Source organism: Moschus berezovskii, chromosome 8, assembly GCF_049115385.1.
Source record: "Moschus berezovskii isolate FMDL1 chromosome 8, NW_MosBer_1.0, whole genome shotgun sequence".
NCBI classification, from domain to species: domain Eukaryota; kingdom Metazoa; phylum Chordata; class Mammalia; order Artiodactyla; family Moschidae; genus Moschus; species Moschus berezovskii.
This window is the reverse complement of record NC_142467.1, coordinates 71,482,873-71,505,019: the sequence shown is the minus strand read 5'-3', so window position 1 is coordinate 71,505,019 and position 22,147 is coordinate 71,482,873. Positions and strand designations below refer to the sequence as shown.

General features: G+C 38.0%; 1 protein-coding gene across 2 annotated transcripts in view; it reads left to right on the top strand.

The window, feature by feature from the left end:
• Window positions 1-21,121, top strand: part of GCSAML (germinal center associated signaling and motility like) — a 51,620-nt gene extending 30,499 nt beyond the window's left edge. Inside the window, exons 3-5 of one of the 2 annotated variants that reach the window (XM_055429948.2) lie at window positions 1,591-1,640; window positions 16,986-17,014; window positions 17,923-21,121. In XM_055429948.2, the coding sequence (XP_055285923.1) occupies window positions 1,591-1,640; window positions 16,986-17,014; window positions 17,923-18,156 (313 nt within the window). In that variant the 3' untranslated portion in view covers window positions 18,157-21,121. Of the gene's footprint in view, window positions 1-1,590; window positions 1,641-15,152; window positions 15,287-16,985; window positions 17,015-17,922 lie in introns of those variants that run through there. The other variant, XM_088838738.1, reaches the window with a different exon arrangement.
• Window positions 21,122-22,147: the final 1,026 nt, after the last annotated feature.

Below are 22,147 nucleotides of genomic sequence, written 5' to 3'. Positions count from 1 at the left end.
AAGCTGATCGCCGAAGAATCGATGCTTTTGAACTGTGGTGTTGGAGAAGACTCTTGAGAGTCCCTTATACTGCAAGGAGATCCAACCAGTCCATTCTAGAGGAGATCAATCCTGGATGTTCATTGGAGGGACTGATGCTAAAGCTGAAGCTGCAATACCATTTTACTTTCTCTAAAAGCTTTGCCATTTCTTTCAATTTCCCCCCCTGATTTATGCTAGCCCACTTGCCTGCTTCACGCATTATTACTTGTCTTTATTACATTGTTTCTATTATATATATATAATGCAGTCCATGCTTGCAACTTTGTGCTTAGGACCTTGCTGTGTAAGCAGGTCTTTTGTGAGATAAAGTAGTATGTGTGTTTGTCCACTGGTTTAGCAAGAGTGCTTCCCTGGAGTCTCAGATGGTAAAGGATCTGCCTAGAATGCAGGAGACACAGGTTTTATCCTTGGGTTGGGAATATCCAATGGGAAAGAAAATAGTTGCCCACTCTAGTATTCTTGCCCAGAGAATTCCATGGACAGAGGAGCCTGGTGGGCTATAGTCCATGGGGTCACAAAGAGTTGAACATGATTGAGCACCTAACACTTTCACTTTTTGGGAGAGGAGACATAATCTAAGACTCAGGCTTTGATTTTAGTTTGTTGTCTCAGATTGCCTCCTCACCAAATATTTTCTTCCCACTGCTCTGAGCACATCTCTGTTTTGTATGCATTACCCTCTTTGAGTTGGGAATATCATTATAGGTTGTATCTTTTGTCACTTCCATTTTTTCCTTCAAGTTTAAGAGTCTGGGAAAATGAAACAAAAGTTGTGTTGAAAGCTTCACCCCCTCTTTGTCTCTTCTTTGTTATGTGGTGTGGAATTGTGTGGCTGTAGAGATAATCTCTATTTCTTTAATCACTAGACCATACTTTTTAATGTCTGTCACTGCAAGTTTGTAATTATAATTTCTAGAACTTATGATTTATCTTTAAAGATGTCCTCACTCATCTAGAACAGCAGAGAAATAAATTGAATTTCAATATTATCCTTTGGGTCATTCCCAGTTTCACTATATTGCACATATGATTTTCATATATATGATAATATACAATATATGTGGTCTAAATAATTTAGTAATTATTTAGTAAAATAAATTCATAAGATACTTTGTTGGAATTTGTGGAATTTGTTCTCTAATTTTCATTCTTTTCTTAGATTTGTGTGGTTTTCCTTCTTTTCACCTTTATTGAAGTATAATTAAAAAATAAAATTTTAAGACAAAGTTTTAAGATAATTAAAGAGTACTTGATGATTTATGTATATATTTTGAAAGGATTGCCCCACTGATGTAATTAAAACATCCATCATCTCACATATTTACCTTTTTAAAACGTGAGAGTCTATTTCAATTATACAATACAGCATTAACTATATTTCATGGTTTTTCTGAAAGGGGAGTAAGCAAGCAAGTTTAATTTTATTTAACTTTTGACCTATAAGTTTAGCAATGAGCTTAGGTTAAGGGCAATGAAATATTTCTTTCAAGTGCAACTTTGGCTTCAGAGAACTGGAGTATCTCATGTTATTATCTTTTTCCTTTGTAGGCAGGAAGTGACTACATTTGAGATAGAAAATCAAGGTCAAGATAAGAAAAGTAAGTCATTGCTTCATAATATTTTTCATACTAGGGATGTTGTAAATATACAAATTAGTTGATGTTCTGATACTATGTTCCAGTTGGAGGAAATTTTGCTTGGAGTCCTTACAGGGATGTGCTGGTCCTTTACTTATTTTTGTCTCACAAAACTGATCTCATTATTCTTTGTATTACAGTAGTATTTGAATATGATTTATTTCTGGCAGCATTTCATAGATTTCTAGGGGAAGGAATTAATTTCTGCCAATTTTAATTTATATATTGAAGTTTTAAAATAGGGTCATATTATCTGGTGTTGAGTGTTTTTTTTTTAGAGCATTTACTCCATTTGATATAGTATCTAGGTGTTGTTGCTTAGTCGCTTGGTTGTGTTGACTCTTTGTGACTCCAAGGACTGTAGCCCACCAGGCTCCTCTGTCCATGGGATTTCCCAGGCAAGAATATTGCAATGGGTTGCCATTTCCTTCTCCGGGGTATCTGTCCAATCCAGGGATTGAAACTGCATCTCTTGCATTGGCAGGCACATTCTTTTACTACTGTAGTAATCAGGCAATTACTCAAAATGAACAATTATGAAGAAAACTCACATTTTCTTATCACTATTGCTTCAACTGTCCTCTCATCTTACAGTCAAACTTCTTTAAAGAATTGTATGGCCTCATTATTTGGGACTTTGCATTTCCCAGTCTAAACTCAGAGTAGTTTACTTCTGGTATTACTGTTCCACTAATCGTATTCAATGGACTATGAAACAATACATTTTACCAGACTGCATCACAGCCATAATTAGAATAACATGCTTAAAAAGCATCACAGTGCATTGCATATATAATTGTTATATGATAATTATTTTTATTTTATACATGTATATGGTTGTACTGAACCAGGATATAAAATATACTTTTAAGTATGAATCACATTAAAAAAGCTGAATGTCTCTGTTCAGATGTAACTACAGACTCTAAAGGACAATATTCAATTTTAATCTCCATCACTCTATCTCTAGCCCTTGAAAATGTTGCTAAGTATCTCCCTCCTGAAATTCTTCCTTCCTTCATTTGACACCACACTCTACTCTTTGGATCAATTGTTGACCATTGCTCTACTGTCTGATGCTACCCTGTTTCAGTACATTTGGAATTCTGGTGCTTGACCATTTGGAAACTTTCTATTCTTTAGAGGAGCTTCTGTTTGATGGATTTTATTTTTTCTAATGTTTGGTAGAATTTTTTAGGGAAAAGTATCTGGGGAAAATGTTTTTCACTTCTAGATGCAAATGCTTTTGTAGTTATAGATTATTCACGTTTTCTGTTTCATCTTGTCAGTTTTGCAAGTTAAATTTCTCATCAAACTTATCCTTTTTAATTAAAATTCTGAGATCCTAAACTTAAAATTGTTAGGTATTTAATGTTTACGGGATCTATAGTGATGCCCTCTTGCTATTCCTTTGAGCCCAACTCCAACTTACTCAAATCCTAAGAGATTCACCAAAGTATTGTGCTACTTTTTTTTACAGGAAGAGTAGATGCAAATTTATTGAAGTGGCTGCTGCTGCTAAGTCACTTCAGTCGTGTCCGACTCTTTGTGACCCCATAGATGACAGCCGACCAGGCTCTCCCATTCCTGGGATTCTCCAGGCAAGAACACTGGAGTGGGTTGCCATTTCCTTCTGCAGTGCATGAAAGTGAAAAGTGAAGTCGCTCAGTTATGTCTGATTCTTAGCGACCCCATGGACTGAAGCCTACCAGGCTCCTCCGTCCATGGGATTTTCCAGGCAAAAGAGTACCAGAGTGGGATGTCATTGCCTTCTCTGGATTGAGATGGGGCTATCCTGAAATAATTCAGGCTACTACCCCCGCCCCCCAAACTTCACCAAGTGAAGGTTCCTTCATTTTCCTTTGGCAAACTATATATATAAAGTATTCTATGGTACCTGTCCCTTTATGTTCACCAGGCTCTATCAGCCTTATGTTCTCTATATAGCAGATTATTTTTATGTCCTGCAGATATATGGAATGATCAATGTTCCTGCAAAGCAGATATTGAGAGAGAGACAAATTGATAAAGCCCTGAAATACTCCAATGAAGTAGCACTGGTGTCTCTTCATGAAAGCAAATGTATCTAAATATTTGCCAAATGCACTGCTTTAGTGAATTAACAGGTCTCACTTGCAACAGAAAATGCAACTGAAGTTATCTAATTAGATTTGTGAAAATGTCCAAGACCCAGCTGCATTTACTGAGGCCAAAAAGGGAAATTGAGTAAAAAGTTATCAAAATTACCACCTCTGCATCTTTTTGATATTAAAGTCAATAATTTTCTGGTTTTATTTTATTGATTTTAGTTAGTTTACATTCCATTTGGACCAGAGCCAGTTGAGGAGAATCTATACGATGCTGCTGCAAATTGATCAACATATCTGCTTTCACCCTTGTTTTAGTCATTGTGATATTCGTTGGATATATTTATGGATCCCTTCAACACATATGACATAGACACAGGAAAAAATTCCCTTCTCCTATTAGTGGGCTAAGGTAAAATAAGATTCTTTTAGGGAAGTTTCCTTGGTCCTTTAATCAGCTCTTGAACCACAAATTTAAAGCATCATATTCTCTGTTTATGTGCTCCAAAACAATCAGATAATCAGTTTATCTTTATATTTCTCATTCTTTCCCAAAAGGTCTGTTAGAGCAGTCATTTAGGCTAGGCTTTTCTACCCAAGTGACCACAGGTAAATTTTAATAAATATTTTGCCATTTGTACTGTGGACTACTTGTGTCTCATTTTTTAATACTAATGGGATCTGCTCTGCCTCTAAACCTAATCAGCTGATGTAACTAAGCCCAGATTCTCGTACCTTTGGAAGTTTGTTACTTCAACCATTCCTGGTTCCAACAATTACAGATCAATCATAATTATTGAGTTGAACTCCAGGAAAGATGTGGCAGTCTATTAATGGTGTGTGAATCATAATAGAGACAGAAGACTTACCGAAATACAAACAGCAAGAAAAATTTGCAATTTAGAAAGCAATGTGATGCTTACCATGTGTTATATCATGGACAGAGAGAAAGGAAGGTTTTCTTTGCCATTTTCTGAGATGCTGGGGCAAGGATGAGAAGGTTATAGCAGCATATTCATTTAAATATTCTTACATTCCTAAATCTTTTGATATTTTCCTTTTCTGGCTTTATAACAAGGAGTATATGGGTAGTAGGTAGAATAAGGGGCTTCCCAGGTGGCTCAGCAGTAAAGAATTTTCCTGCCAGTACAGGAGATGTGGGTTCAATCCCTGGGTTGGGAAGATCCCTTGGAGGAGGAAATGACAACCCTTTCCAGTATTCTTTCTTGGAAAATCCCATGGACAGAGGAGCCTGGTGGACTGCAGCTCATGGGGTCACAACGAGTTGGACACGACTGAGCTATTGAGCATGCAAACAGGTGTTAACAGAATAAAGGCCCCAAAGATATCCAAGTGTGATTATGTTTTTAAATGTCAAAGGGACTTTACATATGTGATTCAAGGTTTCTAGGTGGGGAGATGAACAAATGCTCTTAAAATAGACGAGAGAAGCAGAAGAGATGCAGCACAGTGTCAGAGTGTTGCAGCATAAGGAAAACTCAGCTATTGCTTGTTCGTAGCAGTGGAAGCGGAGAAGGCAGTGGCAAGCCACTCCAGTACTCTTGCCTGGAGAATCCCTGGGACGGGGGAGCCTGGTGGGCTTCCATCTATGGGGTCACACAGAGTCAGACACGACTGAAGTGACTTAGCAGCAGCAGCAGCAGCGGTGGAAGGGGACAAAGATCCAAGGAATGAGTGCAGCTTCCTGAAGTTGGAAAAGGCAAAGAAATTGAGTCTCCTTTAGAATCTCCAGAAAGGAATGCAGCCATGTCAACATCTTGATTTTGGCCCAGTGAGACTAGAATTCTAATATCTAAAACTGTAAGATATTAGTAATAAACTTGCATTGTTTTAAGCCATCAGGTTTGTGATAATTTGTTACAGCAGTTTTTGTTCACTCAGTCATGTCTGACTCTGCGACTCCATGGATGGCAGCATGCCAGGCTTCCCTGTCCTTAACTCCCAGAGTTTGCACAAACTCATGTCTATTAAGTCAATGATGCCATCTAATCATCTCATCCCCTGTCACCCCTTTCTCCTCCTGTCCTCCATCTTTCCCAGGATTAGGGTCTTTCCAATGGGTCAGCTCTTCGCATCTGTTTTGCAGAAAGTTTTAACTTTCACCTCAGATTCACAGGATTTGGTAACAAAATAAGCCACTTGTTATATACAAATAAATAATACAGATATTTATTCGAGAATTATCTAGCTTACTTTCAATATACTAATATTAAAAGAAAGGAGAAATAGAAAGAGCAGAAGATACATCACCAAATTGGGTTTTGACCAACATTCAGACTCAATCGGCTTTGGGAAGTCCCATGTCACAGCACATCTGGAGTCCCAGTTAGGAAAGGGTCCAGGCAGCGTGTCCACTCTATGAGTGAGACGTCAAAGACTGCAGTTTGGGTTTCCCATTTATAATCCCAGGACAGATGCAAGCTGATATCATCATCAATCTGTGACCAAATTGCAAGCCTAGTTTCATGTTAATTCTGTTTGTTTTGTCTTGTAAAACTTGGAATATTGTTAAGCACAGGGCTTGGTTGGCCAGGCCCCCTTCAGGGTCTCAACAATCTCAAGATTCCTCCCCAATTTTATCTAAGGTGCTCCAAGTCTTGCACTTATAGCAGGCAGTCACTCCCAGTCACTCCCAGTCAGGGCAGTATTCTGGCAGGTTAGAAGCAAAGTCAGAGGCCTGCTCTGCTTTGTCTCCGAAGCCTAAATAAGACAGTTCTCACAACTGTAGCACTACTGGAAAAACCATATCTTTGACTATACAGACTTTTGTCAGCAAAATGATGTCTCTGATTTTTAGTACACTATGTTTGTTATAGCTTTTCTTCCAGGGAACAAAAATCTTTTAATTTCATGGCAGCAGTAATAGGAGACAATTACAGGCAATTACTGAGATTAATTCCTAGGCAGCCACTCTAGTTAATAATTAGATGTGCCTCTCAACTCTGTGAATTGCAGTATTGAGTCCAGACTTTCTGGTAAGTGCATCGGTATCTAGACATTTATTCGGTTCCATACCATATGTGTCTATTCTGTTCTGTTCTGTTCAGTCGCTTAGCCGACTCTTTGTGACCCCGTGGACTGTAGCCTACCAGGCTTTTCCATCCATGGGATTCTCCAGGCAAGAATACTGGAGTGGGTTACCATTTCCTTCTCCAGGGGATCTTCCCGACTCAGGGATTGAACCCGGGTCTCCCGCATTGGAGGCAGATGCGTTAACCTCTGAGCCACCAGGGAAGCCCTTGGGTGCTTTCTTTTATAATCTAGGACTCACAGAATCAATTAAATAACAACACAGTGTTGCTGAATTCACATTTTTGCCTGTTTGACTTGGACAGGCTGCGAATACATATTAAGAGAATAAATAAAAAGGAAAATATTCTCTTTCTTTTAAAAAAATTTTTAAATTTTAATTGGAGGCTAGTTACTTTGCAATATTGTAGTGGCTTTTGCCATACACTGACATGAAACAGCCATGGGTGTACGTGTGTTCCCCATCCTGAACCCCCCTCTCAACTCCCTCCCCATGCCATCCCTCAGGATCATCCCAGTGCACCACCCCTGAGCACCCTGTCTCATGCATCGAACCTGGACTGGAGATCTGTTTCACATATGATAATACGCGTTTCAATGCTATTCTCTCAAATAATCCCACCCTTGCCTTCTCCCACAGAGTCTAAAAGACTGTTCTATACATCTGTGTCTCTTATGCTGTCTCGCATATAGGGTCATCATTACCATCTTTCTAAATTCCATATATATGTGTTAATATACTGTACTGGTGTTTTTCTTTCTGGCTTACTTCACTCTGTATAATAGGCTCCAGTTTCATCCACCTCATTAGAACTGATTCAAATCCATTCTTTTTAATTGCTGAGTAATACTCCATTGTGTATATGTACCAAAGCTTTCTTATCCATTCGTCTGCTGATGGACATCTAGGTTGCTTCCATGTCCTGGCTCTTATAAACAGTGCTGAAATGAACATTGGGGTACATGTGTCTCTTTCAATTTTGGTTTCCTCGGTGTGTATGCCCAGGAGTGCGATTGCTGGGTCATATGGGAATTCTATTTCCAGTTTTTTAAGGAATCTCCACACTGTTCTCCATAGTGGCTGTACTAGTTTGCATTCCCACCAACAGTGTAAGAGGGTTTCCTTAATGTCTTCACACCCTCTCCAGCATTTATTTGTAGACTTTTAGATAACAGCCATTCTGACTGGCATGAGATGGTTCCTCATTGTGGTTTAAATTTGCATTTCTCTGATAATGAGTGATGTTGAGCATCTTTTCATGTGTTTGTTAGCCATCTGTATGTCTTCTTTAGAGAAACGTCTCTTTAGTTCTTTGGCCCACTTTTTGATTGAGTCGTTTATTTTTCTGGAATTGAGCTACAGGAGCTGCTTGTATATTTTTGAGATTAATTCTTTGTCAGTTGCTTCATTTGCTATGATTTTCTCCCATTCTGAAGGCTGTCTTTTCACCTTGCTTATAGTTTCCTTCGTTGTGCAAAAGCTTTTAAGTTTAATTATGTTTCCATTACTCTGGGAGGTGGGTCATAGAGGATCCTACTGTGATTTATCTCAGAGAGTGTTTTGCCTATATTTTCCATTAGGAGTTTAATAGTTTCTGGTCTTATGTTTGGAGCTTTAATCCATTTTGAGTTTATTTTGTGTATGGTGTTAGAAAGTGGTCTAGTTTCATTCTTTTATAAGTGGTTGACCAGTTTTCCCAGTACCACTTGTTAAAGAGATTATCTTTCTCCATTTTATATTCTTGCCTCCTTTGTCAAAGATAAAGTGTCCATAGGTGCGTGGATTTCTCTGGGCTTTCTATTTTGTTCCATTGATCTATATTTCTGTCTTTGTGCCAGTACCTTACTGTCTTTTTGACTATAGCTTTCTAGTGTAGCCTGAAGTCAGGCAGCTTGATTCCTCCAGGTCCATTCTTCTTTCTCAAGTTTGCTTTGGCTATTCAAGTTTTTTGTATTTCCACACAAATTGTGAAATTATTTGTTCTAGTTCTGTGAAAAATACCATTGGTAGCGTGATAGGGATTGCATTGAGTCTATAGATTACTTTCAGTAGTATAATCATTTTCACTATATTGATTCTTCCAATCCATGAACATGGTATATTTCTCCATCTATTTGTGTCACCTTTGATTTCTTTCATTAGTGTTTTATAGTTTTCTATATATAGGTCTTTTGTTTCTTTAGGTAGATTTGTTCCTAAGTATTTTATTCTTTTTGCTGCAATGGTGAATGGAATTATTTCCTTAATTTCTCTTTCTGTTTTTCCATGGTTACAATATAGGAATGCAATGGATTTCTGTGTATTAATTTTATATCCTGCAACTTTACTATATTCACTGATTAACCCTAGTAACTTTATGATAGAGTCTTTAGGGTTTTCTATGTAGAGAATCATGTCATCTGCAAACAGTGAGTTTTACTTCTTCTTTTCCAATCTGGATTCCCTTTATTTCTTTTTCTTCTCTGATTTCTGGGTCTAAAACTTCCAAAACTATGTTGAATAGTAGTAGTGAGAGTGGGCACCCTTGTCTTGTTCCTGACTTTAGTATAAATGCTTTCACTTTTTCATCATTGAGGATAATGTTTGTGTGGATTTATCATATATAGCTTTTATTATGTTGAGGTATTTTCTTTCTATTCTGCTTTCTGGAGGGTTTTTTATCCTAAATGGGTGCTGAATTTTGTCAAAGGCTTTCTCTGCATCTATTGAGATAATCATATGGTTTTTATCTTTCAATTTGTTAATGTGTTGTGTTACATTGATTGATTTGCGGATATTAAAGAATCCGTGCATCCCTGGGATAAAGCCCACTTGGTCATGATGTATGATCTTTTTAATACGTTGTTGGATTCTGTTTGCTAGGATTTTGTTGAGGAGTTTTGGATCTGTATTCATCAGTGATATTGGCCTGTGGTTTTCTGTTTTTGTGGCATCTTTGTCTGGTTTTGGTATTAGGGTGCTAGTGGCCTCATAGAATGAATTTGGAAGTTTACCTTCCTCTGCAATTTTCTGGAAGAGTTTGAGTAGGATAAGTGTTAGCTTTTCTCTAAATTTTTGGTAGAATTCAGCTGTGAAACCGTCTGGTCCTGGGCTTTTGTTTGCTGGAAGATTTCTGACTACAGTTTCGATTTTTGTGCTTGTGATGGGTCTGTTAAGTTCAGGGTCTGAACTTCCTGGTTCAGTTTTGGAAAGTTATACTTTTCTAGGAATTTGTCCACTTCTTCTGAGTTGTCCATTTTATTGGCATATACTTACTGACAGTAGTCTCTTATGATCCTTTGTAGTTCTCTGTTTTCTGTTGTGATCTCTCCATTTTCATTTCTAATTTTGCTGATTTGACTCTTCTCCCTTTGTTTCTTGATGAGTCTGGCTAATGGTTTTTCTATTTTATTTATCTTCTCAAAGAACCAGCTTTTGGCTTTGTTGACTTTTGCTGTGGTTGCTTTTGTTTCTTTTGCATTTATTTCTGCCCTAATTTTTAAGATTTCTTTCTTTCTACTAACCCTGGGGTTCTTCATTTCTTCCTTTTCTAGTTTCTTTAGGTGTAGAGTTAGGTTATTTGTTTGACATTTTTCTTGTTTCTTCAGGTAATCCTGTATTGCTATGAACCTTCCCCTTAGCATTGCTTTTACAGTGTCCCATAGATTTTGGGTTTTTGTGTTTTCATTTTCATTCATTTCTATGCATATTTTGATTTCTTTTTTGATTTCTTCTGTGATTTGTTGGTTATTCAGGAGCGTGTTGTTCAGCCTCCATATGATGGAACTTTTAATAGTTTTATTCTTGTAGTTGACATTAATCTTACTGCATTGTGGTCAGAAAAGATGCTTGGAATGATTTCAATTTTTTTGAATTTACCAGGCTAGATTTATGGCCCAGGATGTGATCTATCCTGGAGAAGGTTCTGTGCACATTTGAGAAAAAGGTGAAATTCATTGTTTTGGGGTGAAGTGTCCTATGCAGTCCGTGGGGTCGCTAAGGGTCGGACACGACTGAGCAACTTCACTTTCACTTTTCACTTTCCACTTTCACACATTGGAGAAGGAAATGGCAACCCACTCCAGTGTTCTTGCCTGGAGAATCCCAGGGACGGGGGAGCCTGGTGGGCTTCTGTCTATGGGGTCACACAGAGTTGGACACGACTGAAGTGACTTAGCAGCAGCAGTCCTATAGATATAAATTAGGTTTCACTGCTCCATTGTATCATTTAAAGTTGGTGTTACCGTGCTAATTTTCTGTTTAGTTGATCTGTCCATAGGTGTGAGTGTGGTATTAAACTCTCCCACTATTACTGTGTTATTGTTAATTTCCCCCTTCACACATGTTAGCATTTGCCTTACATATTGTGGTGCTCCTATGTTGGGTGCATATATATTTATAATTGTTATATCTTTTCTTGGATTAATCCTTTGATCACTATGTAGTGTCCTTCTTTGTCTCTTTTCATGGCCTTTATTTCAAAGTCTATTTTATCAGATATGAGTATTGCTACTCCTGCTTTCTTTTGATCTCCATTTGAATGAAATATCTTTTTCCAGCCCTTCACTTTCAGTCTATATGTCCTTTGTTTTGAGGTTGGTCTCTTATAGAGAGCATGTATAAGGGTCTTGTTTTTGTATCCATTCAGCCAGTCTTTGTCTTTTGTTTGGGGTATTCAACCCATTTACATTTAAGGTGATTATTGATATGTATGATCCTGTTGCCATTTACTTTGTTGTTTTGGGTTCGAGTTTATATACCTTTTCTGTGTTTCCTGTCTAGAGAAGATCCCTTAGCAGAGCTGGTTTGGTGGTGCTGAATTCTCTCAGCTTTTGCTTGTCTGTAAAGGTTTTTATTTCTCCCTCATATCTGAATGAGATCCTTGCTGGGTATAGTAATCTGGGTTGTAGGTTTTTCTCTTTCATCACTTTAAGTATGTCCTACCATTTCCTTCTGGCCTGAAATATCTGTTGAAAGATCAGCTATTATCCTTATGGGAATCCCCTTTTGTGTTATTTGCTGCTTTTAATATTTGTTTTTTGTGTTTGATCTTTGTTAAGTTGATTAACATGTGTCTTGGGGTGTTTTGCCTTGGGTTTATCCTGTTTGGGACTCTTTGGGTTTTTTGGACTGAGGTGACTATTTCCTTCCCCATTTTAGGGAAGTTTTCAACTATTTTCTCCTTAAGTATTTTCTCATGGCCTTTCTTCTTCTTCTTCTTCTGGGACTCCTATTATTTGAATGTTGGAGCCTTTGACATTGTCCCAGAGGTCTCTGAGGTTGTCTTCATTTCTTTTAATTCTTTTTTCTTTTTCCCTCTCTGCTTCAGTTATTTCCACCATTCTATCTTCTACCTCACTTATCCTATCTTCTGCCTCCGTTATTCTACTGTTGATTCCCTCCAGAGTGTTTTTGATCTCATTTATTGCATTATTCATTATTGATTGACTCTTTTTCATATCTTCTAGGTCTTTGTTAAACATTTCTTGCATCTTCTCAATCCTTGCCTCCAGGCTATTTATCTGTAATTCCATTTTGTTTTTAAGATTTTGGATCATTTTTAGTATCATTATTCTGAATTCTTTTTCAGGTAGGCTCCCTATCTCCCCCTCTTTTGTTTTGTTTGGTGGGCATTTATCCTATTCCTTTACTTGCTGGGTATTTCTCTGCCTTTTCTTCTTGTTTAGATTGCTGTGTTTGGGGTGGCCTTTCTGTATTTTGGCAGTTTGTGGTTCCTCTTTATTGTGGAGGTTCCTAACTGTGGGTTGGGTTGAAAGGGTGGCTTGTCAAGGTTTCCTGGTTAGGGAAGCTTGTGTCAGTGTTCTGGTGGGTGGAGCTGGATTTATTCTCTCTGGCGTGCAATGAAGTGTCCAGTAGTGAGTTTTGAGAAGTCAGTGGGTTTGGTGTGACTTTGGGCAGCCTGTATATTAAAGCTCAGGGCTATGTTCCTGTGCTGCTGGAGAATTTGTGTGGTATGTCTTGCCTGTTGCCAAGAACCTGTTGGATCTTGGGTGGAGCTTGGTTTCAGTGTAGGTATGGAGGCTTTTGGATGAGCTCTTATCGATTAATGTTCCCTGGAGTCAGGAGTTCTCTGGTGTTCTCTGGTTTTGGACTGAAGCCTCCTGCCTCTGGTTTTCAGTCTTATTCTTACAGTAGCCTCAAGACTTCTCCATCCACACAGCACCAATGATAAAACATCTAGATTAATGGATAAAAGATTCTCCACTGTGAGGGATACCCAGAAAGGTTAGCTGAGTCACATGGAGAAGAGAAGAGGGATGAAGGAGATCGAGGTGACCAGGAGGAGAAAAGGGGGAATCAAAAGGGGAGAGAGCAAGCTAGCCAGTAATGAAATCCCTATGTGCTCTCCACAGCTTGGAACACCCAGAGAGGTTCACTGAGTTACATAGAAAAGAGAAGAGGGAGGAAGGAGATAGAGGTGACCCTGAGGAGAAGGGGTGGGGGTCAAAAGGAGAGAGACAAATCCAGCCAGTAATCAGTTCCCTGTGTTCTCCACAGCCCGGAACACCCAAAGAGATTCACAGAGTTGGGGAGAGAAGTGAAGGGGGAGGGAGGAAATAGAGGTGACCTAGGGGAGAAAAAGGAGAGTCAAAAGGGGGAGAGGGCAGCCAAGCCAGTAATCACACTCCTAAGTAAAAATGGGTACTGAAGATTGGATTCTTAAAGGTACAAAATTTATAACAAATACCAAAAAGCAAAGATTAAAAATCTAGAGTAGAGGTTAGACTCTCAAAAATACAATATTAAAAAAGCAAAATAAAATCACAAAAATTATAAAAAATATATATGAAGCTTGCTTTAAAAATAGGGTCTTTTTTTTTTGCAAGGTAATAGGAGGTTATAAAAATGAAAATTAAAGGAGTAAGAGCACTTAAAAATAAAAAGAAAATTAAAAATTTTTAAAAATTATAATAGTAAAATTATATGTAGGAATTTCTCTGGAGCTGTTGTGGGCAGTGTGGGGTCATTTCAGTTTCAGATAGTTCCTTGTTCCAGTTTATACTTCTCAAGATCTATAGGCCCCTTCCAATGTAATCGGTGCTAACTATAGGGTTTTAATCTGTTGCACCTATCACTTCCAAAGTGGTTCCCTCTGTTTATTTTGGCTTCTTCTGTTTGCAAGTCTCTTCAGTGTCTAATTTCAGCCCTGACACAACAGGGTGAAGGTGGTCACTTATTTAGGCTCACTTGTTCAGTCGTGCTGTGGGGAGAGAGGAACACCGCAAACAAATATCACTGGAGTGTGTGGGGAGTGCTCACAGTGTTTTGGCCACACTGGCTTTGCCCCCGTTCACGGAGTGTGTGCTTTCACAGTCTACACTGCTCAGGCTCCAGGTTGCTTTGCAGGGGAACTGTCTAAAGCGGGTCCTGGGTTGCATGCACTTCCCAGGTCTAAGCTGCTCAGTTTCAGGTTCTCGGGTTCTCCACAAAGGTGCAGACTCATTTGGGCCTGTGATTTGTGCCCTTCCCAGGTCGGAGCAGCTCAGATGACCAGGTGCTTGGTGCGCACACACTCCCCAGGTGTGGTGCGTCTTATCGCTTCCCCGATCCCAGCCACTCAGTTTCCTGGGTGCGCAGTGGGAGTGCCATCTCAGGTGTGTCCTGTGTCTCTTCTGGGGAGCTAATCTCTGGCTGTGACCCTCCTGGTGGATGTCAACCATCCAGGATCCCAGGAAGACTTGGTTAGCAACTGGGAGCCTGTTTGCAGTTTGATCAGTTCAGTCGCTCAGTCGTGTCCGATTCTTTGCGACCCCATGAATCACAGCACTCCAGGCCTCCCTGTCTATCACCAACTCCTGGCGCTCACTCAAACACATGTCCATCGAGTCGGTGATGCCATCCAGCCATCTCATTCTCTGTCGTCCCTGTCTCCTCCCACCCCCAATCCCTCCCAGCATCAGACTCTTTTCCAGTGAGTCAACTCTTCGCATGAGGTGGCCAAAGTATTGGAGTTTCAGCTTTAGCATCAGTCCTTCCAATGGACACCCAGGATCGATCTCCTTTAGAATGGACTGGTTGGATCTCCTTGCAGTCCAAGGGACTCTCAAGAGTCTTCTCCAGCACCACAGTTCAAAAGCATAGAGGATGTCATCTCTGGGACCGAGATTGCCCCTTTCTGGCTCTGGCTATTGCCCGCCTGCCTCTCTACCTCCAGTGGGGGATGGGCCAGTCTGCTGCCCGCTACCTCTCCTCTGGTGTTCACTCAGTCCTTTGTTCTGTGAGCAGGCCGGCGGTGCCTAATGTTAGGGCTTTTCATGGGAAAGTTCTCTCTCTCTGTCTTTTTTATCTCTCTCTGGCTATCCCCCAGTTTGAGTTGCTATCTCATGTTAGCTCCCTCAGATTGCCTCAGGGCATTCAGACCCAGTCTTTACCCTATGCAATGCAGCACATGCCTCCCTGTTCAGCCCCGGCTTCCTGGTGGTGGACACAAGTATCTGGGCTACTTCTCCGCTGGGAGTTGCCATTAGGTACGTAAATGTGGGTTTTACTTATTTTTCCACCTGGTTATGTTGCCCTCTGAGATTCCAAGACTCCCCACAGACCCGCAGATGAGAGGGTTTCCCAGTGTTTGGAACTTCTCTTTTACGACTCCCTCCCAGGACTGGTCTCCATCCCTAACTCTTTTGTCTCTCTTTTTATCTTTTATATTTTGTCCTACCTCCTTTCGAAGACATTGCGCTGCTTTTCTGGGTGTCTGGTATCCTCTGCCAGTGTTCAGAAGTTGTTCTGTGGAATTTGCTCAGCATTCAAATGTTCTTTTGATGACTTTGTGGGGGAGAAAGTGGTTTCCCCATCCTATCTCTTTCTTTTATAATCTACTTTATGTTAAGGGTATGCTTGGATCTGATTTTTGTCTTGAGTATGAATAAGATAATGTATTCTTGGTAAGAGAAACTTGCTGGTCTTCCTTTGCAAGATAAATTTCAGGGTTTTCAATCAAGGAAAGAGGAGTCTCACTCTCCAAGACCAGAGGGAACACTTCATGTGACACAATGATCTTTCTTGCAGTTTAGAATTCAGGTTAATTTCAGTCATCAGAAATTTTCTCAGATATTTCCACTCTGGTTTTAAGCCTCAAAGTCTACTCTGGATATGAATTTAGATGACCTTTAGCAAAATGATGGCATGTTTCACATTTTTAACCTTAGAATAAATATACTTGTTCTTAAATATGTTAATATTTTCAGCACCAAAAGCTGTAACCGCTTCACCCACTGGTGTATGATTTTTTTCATGTCTTTAATACTTGTGCTTGGTTCTCCAAATTGTCACTAATGCTACAATTGAATTGTGCTCAAGCTACATAATTCCCTGTTTCTGAATTATAAAACAATATTCATTTTAAAACATATTTGGTTAATTGATTCATTACATACTATGATATTTATAAAGATATTTATTATATGGATAAATATAATATTTCCTATTTGAAATAGTGCATTGAATGTGACTTTTCTGTGAGGAACAATGAGGTGTTAAAAGTTACTAGCATACTGTTGTTATAAAGAATCTGCTTATTTAACATGTTCTATGATTTTGCTCACAATCACTTTCAAGTCTATTAGGTTGTAGATTTAAGAATCATTCAATGTTCCTTTTACAAATTGGGGTTTTACTATATTTAATAGTCTAAATATAGTAACGTATAGTTCTAACATATTTATTAAAAATATTAGCAGTGAATCTTAGATTAACAGATGTATAATTCAGTATTTATAGCTGTAATAAAATTGAATCTCTATTTAATTTGATATAGTTACTTTTGTTATTGTCAATATCTATCTCTATAATGACTATTCATCTTAAGAATTATGTGATTTTCCTATGATAACTTTATAAAATTTATATCTTAATTTTATAGCCATAATTATTTTTTATTATTGTCATAGCATATTTATGTACAAAATTTTATTAGCCAGCTTTAAAATTTACTTTTAGTCACCAACTTTGATATGTATCATTTACACAGAAAGATAGTATTGTTGTTGCCCTAAAAGATGTGTCCTTCCTTAAGAATCTCAATAATAACGTGGAATCATGACATGTTTAGACAGGGGACCTCTTTGGAATTTCATCATTTTTTTCTACCCTTTCACTATCTCCTTAACCTCAATTTGTGATGTCCCAAAACTCTTAGATTGCTTTCTTTTTATTTTTATCCTCCAGGTAAAGTTGTTCCATCCACTTCTAATCAGGTAATACAATCATTTTTGCATTTGTGTGATAAATGCAAAATACAGACAACTTCATATAAACTTACTTGTATATCTTCCTTAACATGCAATTTCTGAATGGATTTATCAAAGACTTTCATAGTTCAAATATTATTCTTGGTAATTCTAATACAAAAATAGAAAGAAATAAAAAAATAAAAATATTTAACAAATTTAGGTGATTGGTAAGTTTGTATTGTTTTCTCAAGTCTACCAAAGTCTAATATTTTAATTTTCAAAGCTACTATAACAAAAGTAAATCTAATTTGCAACTAAAATCTGACCAACATAAAATATATATTATTTTTTAGCTTTCCGCATTCCCTTTTAATCTTTATGACCAGGACTTAGCTTTTATATTTATAAACATGGTGGATGTCAATCAACAAATGAAAAAACACTTATTCTTTTTAATATTACATCACAAACATTTTATTGATTTAATTAGCAGTATTTTAATTTTTCTTTCATGGTCCATACAATTGAAAATGTATTTAGATTCTCCATTACATTAATTAAATTTTATCCTATGAAAAATTGTTATGCAATTTTATTAATTACTTATAGATCTGTGATTCTGATTGTTGCATATATTATACCTCAGTATGTGTGACATAAAGTACTTTTCTCTAGATGTTCAGGGAGATAACAGTGTCTTGTTATTCTTTTATTATTTGTAGTGAAATGAAAACAGAATTAATGGCAATTTGAAGCATAGGATATGTTGCTAAAATGAAGTCTTTAAGACATCAGGGCTTGGAGAAAGGGCCTTGAATACCTGAGGTGCAAGATCATCATTAGACAAGAAAAAAGGAGGGGTAGTGGAGTACAGAGTTCAAATCTGATGATTGATTCTAGATCCTTGATTTCTTTTTCCTTTGTACTTGCAGGAAAATGAGAATGTCAGTGGTTGTGAAGAAGTATGTTACACTGTCATTAATCATAGGCCCTATCGGAGACCCTCCCTGAACTCCAACGATGATGGTTATGAGAACATCGCAAAGAGAGTGAGACCATTAAGGGAAGGGCCAGAAACAGAATATGCCCTTCTCAGGAAACCTTGCACTATTAGGTCTTCTTCCTGTACAGCTGAGAATGATTACGAAATTGTGCTTCCTCACTAGATTACTCCTGCCTCATCATCTTCCAGTAATAAAGATGACCAAACGGTGACCTCCAGGGGGGTCTTTCTCTTTCAGCAGTACATGCAACTTTTATTTCTGGGCAGATTTTATAAATGATATTCTGTCACTGTACCACATTAAGAAACTGAAAGATCTCGTCAATGTGGTTTGAGTAAAGCCACATAAGTTGATATAATGATATAGAGTATTCGACCTCTTTTTGTTTGTAAGGTTTGAGGATGTGGAAATTGTAGGGGGGATCCTCACTAGAACAATAAACATCTACACATATGTGACTTAGAATATCCAACTCCAATTCTACTTTCCAAATTTCAGAGGCCAGCATTCACAGTCCTAATTATCTTTTCACTTTTGAGGTGTAATCTACTCAATAAATTCTTAACATAATAAGACCAGTGACCAGAACATTTACTAACTGAATATTTACTTCAATTTTGCCTTTTCCGCATACTGGAGATTCTTGCATGTAAATTTGTAGTAGCAGTTTAAGAATTAACAGGTTTTGACATTGGCCTTTCTAAGAGGAAAAGCTGAGAGTGCAATTTAAAAAGAAGAAATGAGGTTTAGTGGCCCAGTATCTTTCTTTCTGATAGCAAATCAGATAAATTTGTTCAAAGTTTACTAAAAACTGAAAGCATATTTGTACTTACAGTTTTGTCCACAATATACTAGTTAATTTAAATACTAGTTATTTTTAATGAAGAAGGAAGAGTAGTGTCTGGTTTCAAAATTCAGGCAATTGGTAAACAATCCCTTTTTTTTTACTTTCATTCTCAGTTCAGTTCAGTTCAGTTCAGCCGCTCAGTTGTGTCCGACCCTCTGCGATCCCATGAATCACAGCACGCCAGGCCTCCCTGTCCATCACCAACTCCCAGAGTTCACTCAAACTCATGTCCATTGAGTCGGCAATGCCATCCAGCCATCTCATTCTCTGTCGTCCCCTTCTCCACCCACCCCCAATCTCTCCCAGCATCAGACTCTTTTCCAATGAGTCAACTCATTGCAAGAGGTGGCCAAAGTAGTGCAGTTTCAGCTTTAGAATCAGTCCTTCCAGTGAACACCCAGGATTGATCTCCTTCAGAATGGACTGGTTGGATCTCCTTGCAGTATAAGGGACTCTCAACAGTCTTCTCCAACACCACAGTTCAAAAGCATCAATTCTTCGGCGATCAGCTTTCTTCACAGTCCAACTCTCATATCCATACATGACTACAGGAAAAACCATAGCCTTGACTAGACGGACCTTTTTTGGCAAAGTAATGTCTCTGCTTTTTAATATGCTATCTAGGTTGGTCATAACTTTCCTTCCAAGGAGTAAGCGTCTTTTGATTTCATGGCTGCAATCAGCATCTGCAGTGATTTTGGAGCCCAAAAAATAAAGTCTGACACTCTCTCCACTGTTTTTCCATCTATCTCCCATGAAGTGATGGGACCAGATGCCATGATCTTCGTTTTCTGAATGTTGAGCTTCAAGCCAACCTTTTCACTCTCCTCTTTCACTTTCATCAAGAGGCCTTTGAGTTCCTCTTCACTTTCTGCCATAAGGGTAGTGTCATCTGCATATCTGAGATTATTGATATTTCTCCCGGCAATCTTGATTCCAGCTTGTGCTTCTTCCAGCCCAGCGTTCCTCATGATGTACTCTGCATATAAGTTAAATAAGCAGGGTGACAATATACAGCCTTGACGTACTCCTTTTCCTATTTGGAACCAGTCTGTTGTTCCATGTGCAGTTCTGACTGTTGCTTCCTGACCTGCATACAGGTTTCCCAAGAGGCAGGTCAGGTGGTCTGGTATTCCCATCTCTTTCAGAGTGTTCCACAGTTTATTGTGATCCACACAGTCAAAGGCTTTGGCATAGTCAATGAAGCAGAAATAGATGTTTTTCTGGAACTCTCTTGCTTTTTCCATGATCCAGCGGATGTTGGCAATTTGATCTCTGGTGCCTCTGCCTTTTCTAAAACCTGCTTGAACATCTGGGAGTTCACGGTTCACATATTGCTGAAGCCTGGCTTGAAGAATTTTGAGCATGACTTTACTAGCATGTGAGATGAGTGCAATTGTGCGGTAGTTTGAGCATTCTTTGGCATTGCCTTTCTTTGGGATTTACAATATACTGACCTTTTGGGTTACTGGCAAGGATAAATCAATAGATAGATGTCAGCTAACTTTCTGTTTTGTTTTTCATATTTTTTCATTAAAATGACATGTGTAGGAAGGAATCTGGTTTCTAGTTATTAGTTTAATACTAGACTTAATCTAAAATAATGTCTGTTATTCTTCTATGCACATTAATCTCTTACAAAATGTAAACAGAGACACTTCTCTACACTGGAGCTCCTTTGCTGCCTCCTCTATAGAACTACCTGGAAGAGAGTGGGTAAACAGAGAAAATGGACAAATTAACAGAATGCAATAGGTTATGTCAAAATATAACTTACCTGATTTATTAGGAACGATCTCATAACAGAAGATACAGATAAATACCATTTATTTAATGTTTTCTGGGTTCTAGTTATGTAACTTGTTGGTTTTATACAAATTTTGACTCCCTATTTTTGGTAAATTCTTGTTTTCCTTTGAAGTGATTTCAATGTGTGGAAGGAGAACTTAACAGAAATCTTATAATTCTGGAAAAGTCACCCTGTCAGAAATATGTAGGAATATTGTAGAAGTCAGTCAACTTTAGGAAGTGACAGAATTAATTTTTTACTGTAGAAATCAGTCAACTTTCAGAAATGAAAAAATTGTTTTACCTTGTATAAATCAGTCAACTTTAGGAAATGAGAAAATTGTTTTTTCTTGTAGAAATTAGTCAACTTCAAATGACAAAATTGTTTTATCTTGTAGAAATCAGTCAACTTTAGGAAATGAAAAAATTATTTTTTCTCTGTATGCTTTTGTAGTTATTTTTCACATGTAATAAATACTATATTCAAGATAATGACTCATTTTAATATACTTAATAATCTGGAATTATAGGAGAAGGGGGAGTCAATAGGTCAATGAATATTACTGTTTAGTAAAAGAAATATAGAAATCTAAAAGCATAGATGTGACCTGGTTGTAAATCATACCCTATTTCTTTTGGAGATTCAGTATTTGTTTTTAATGTATAAGCTGTCTTTCATTCAGCATAATGAATGTTTCACCTTGTATTAGTAGTTGATATTTTTATTAGTATACTACTGAATGAATAGCTCATAGCTTTTAATCCAATTATTTGCTGATGGGTATGTGAGGCATTTAGAGTTTTGACATTATAAATAAAGCTGCTAGACATTTACTTGAGTACTTAGACATATTGTTTTGCTAGGGTTGCCAATGTATCATAGTCTAGGTAGCCTCAATAACAAAAATTAATTTTTTCACAATTCTGGAGGCTGCAAAGTTCAAGATCAAATTGTAGGCCAGAGGTTTTCTGTTTTCCCAAGATCTGTTTTATGCCTCTCTCCTAGTTTCCGATGACTTATTGGCAATCTTTGGGATTTGAAGACTTATCGGTAAGACCTTTATGTCTCAAGAGTAGGAAATAAATTTTACTAAAATTCAGTGGATTTCTATGTTAGTGAAATATCTAGGCATCTAGCGGTATGGGGGATATTGAGATATTATTTCTGAGGTAAATAATAAATTGTTGCATCTGGCTACTACTATGAACAAAAACGAGATCCAATGCCTGTGGAATTTTGAAGACACAATATTTGTGGATTTTGCTAATAACATACTCTTTATTTGGATTTGCAGCTCTTGTCTGTTTATGGAGTGACCTGAAAAGTTGCAAGTTTTTAGTGAGGCCCAAGACAAGTGACAGCTCTGCATCAGGTCCAGGCTGCTCTCCAAGTGCTCTGCCACTTGGATCTTATGATTCAGCAGATCCAGTGGTGCTTGAAGTGTCAGTGGCACATAAGGAAATTGTCTGGAGCTTTGGAAGGTTCCTATAGGTAAATCACAGGGAAAGCCCTTAAAA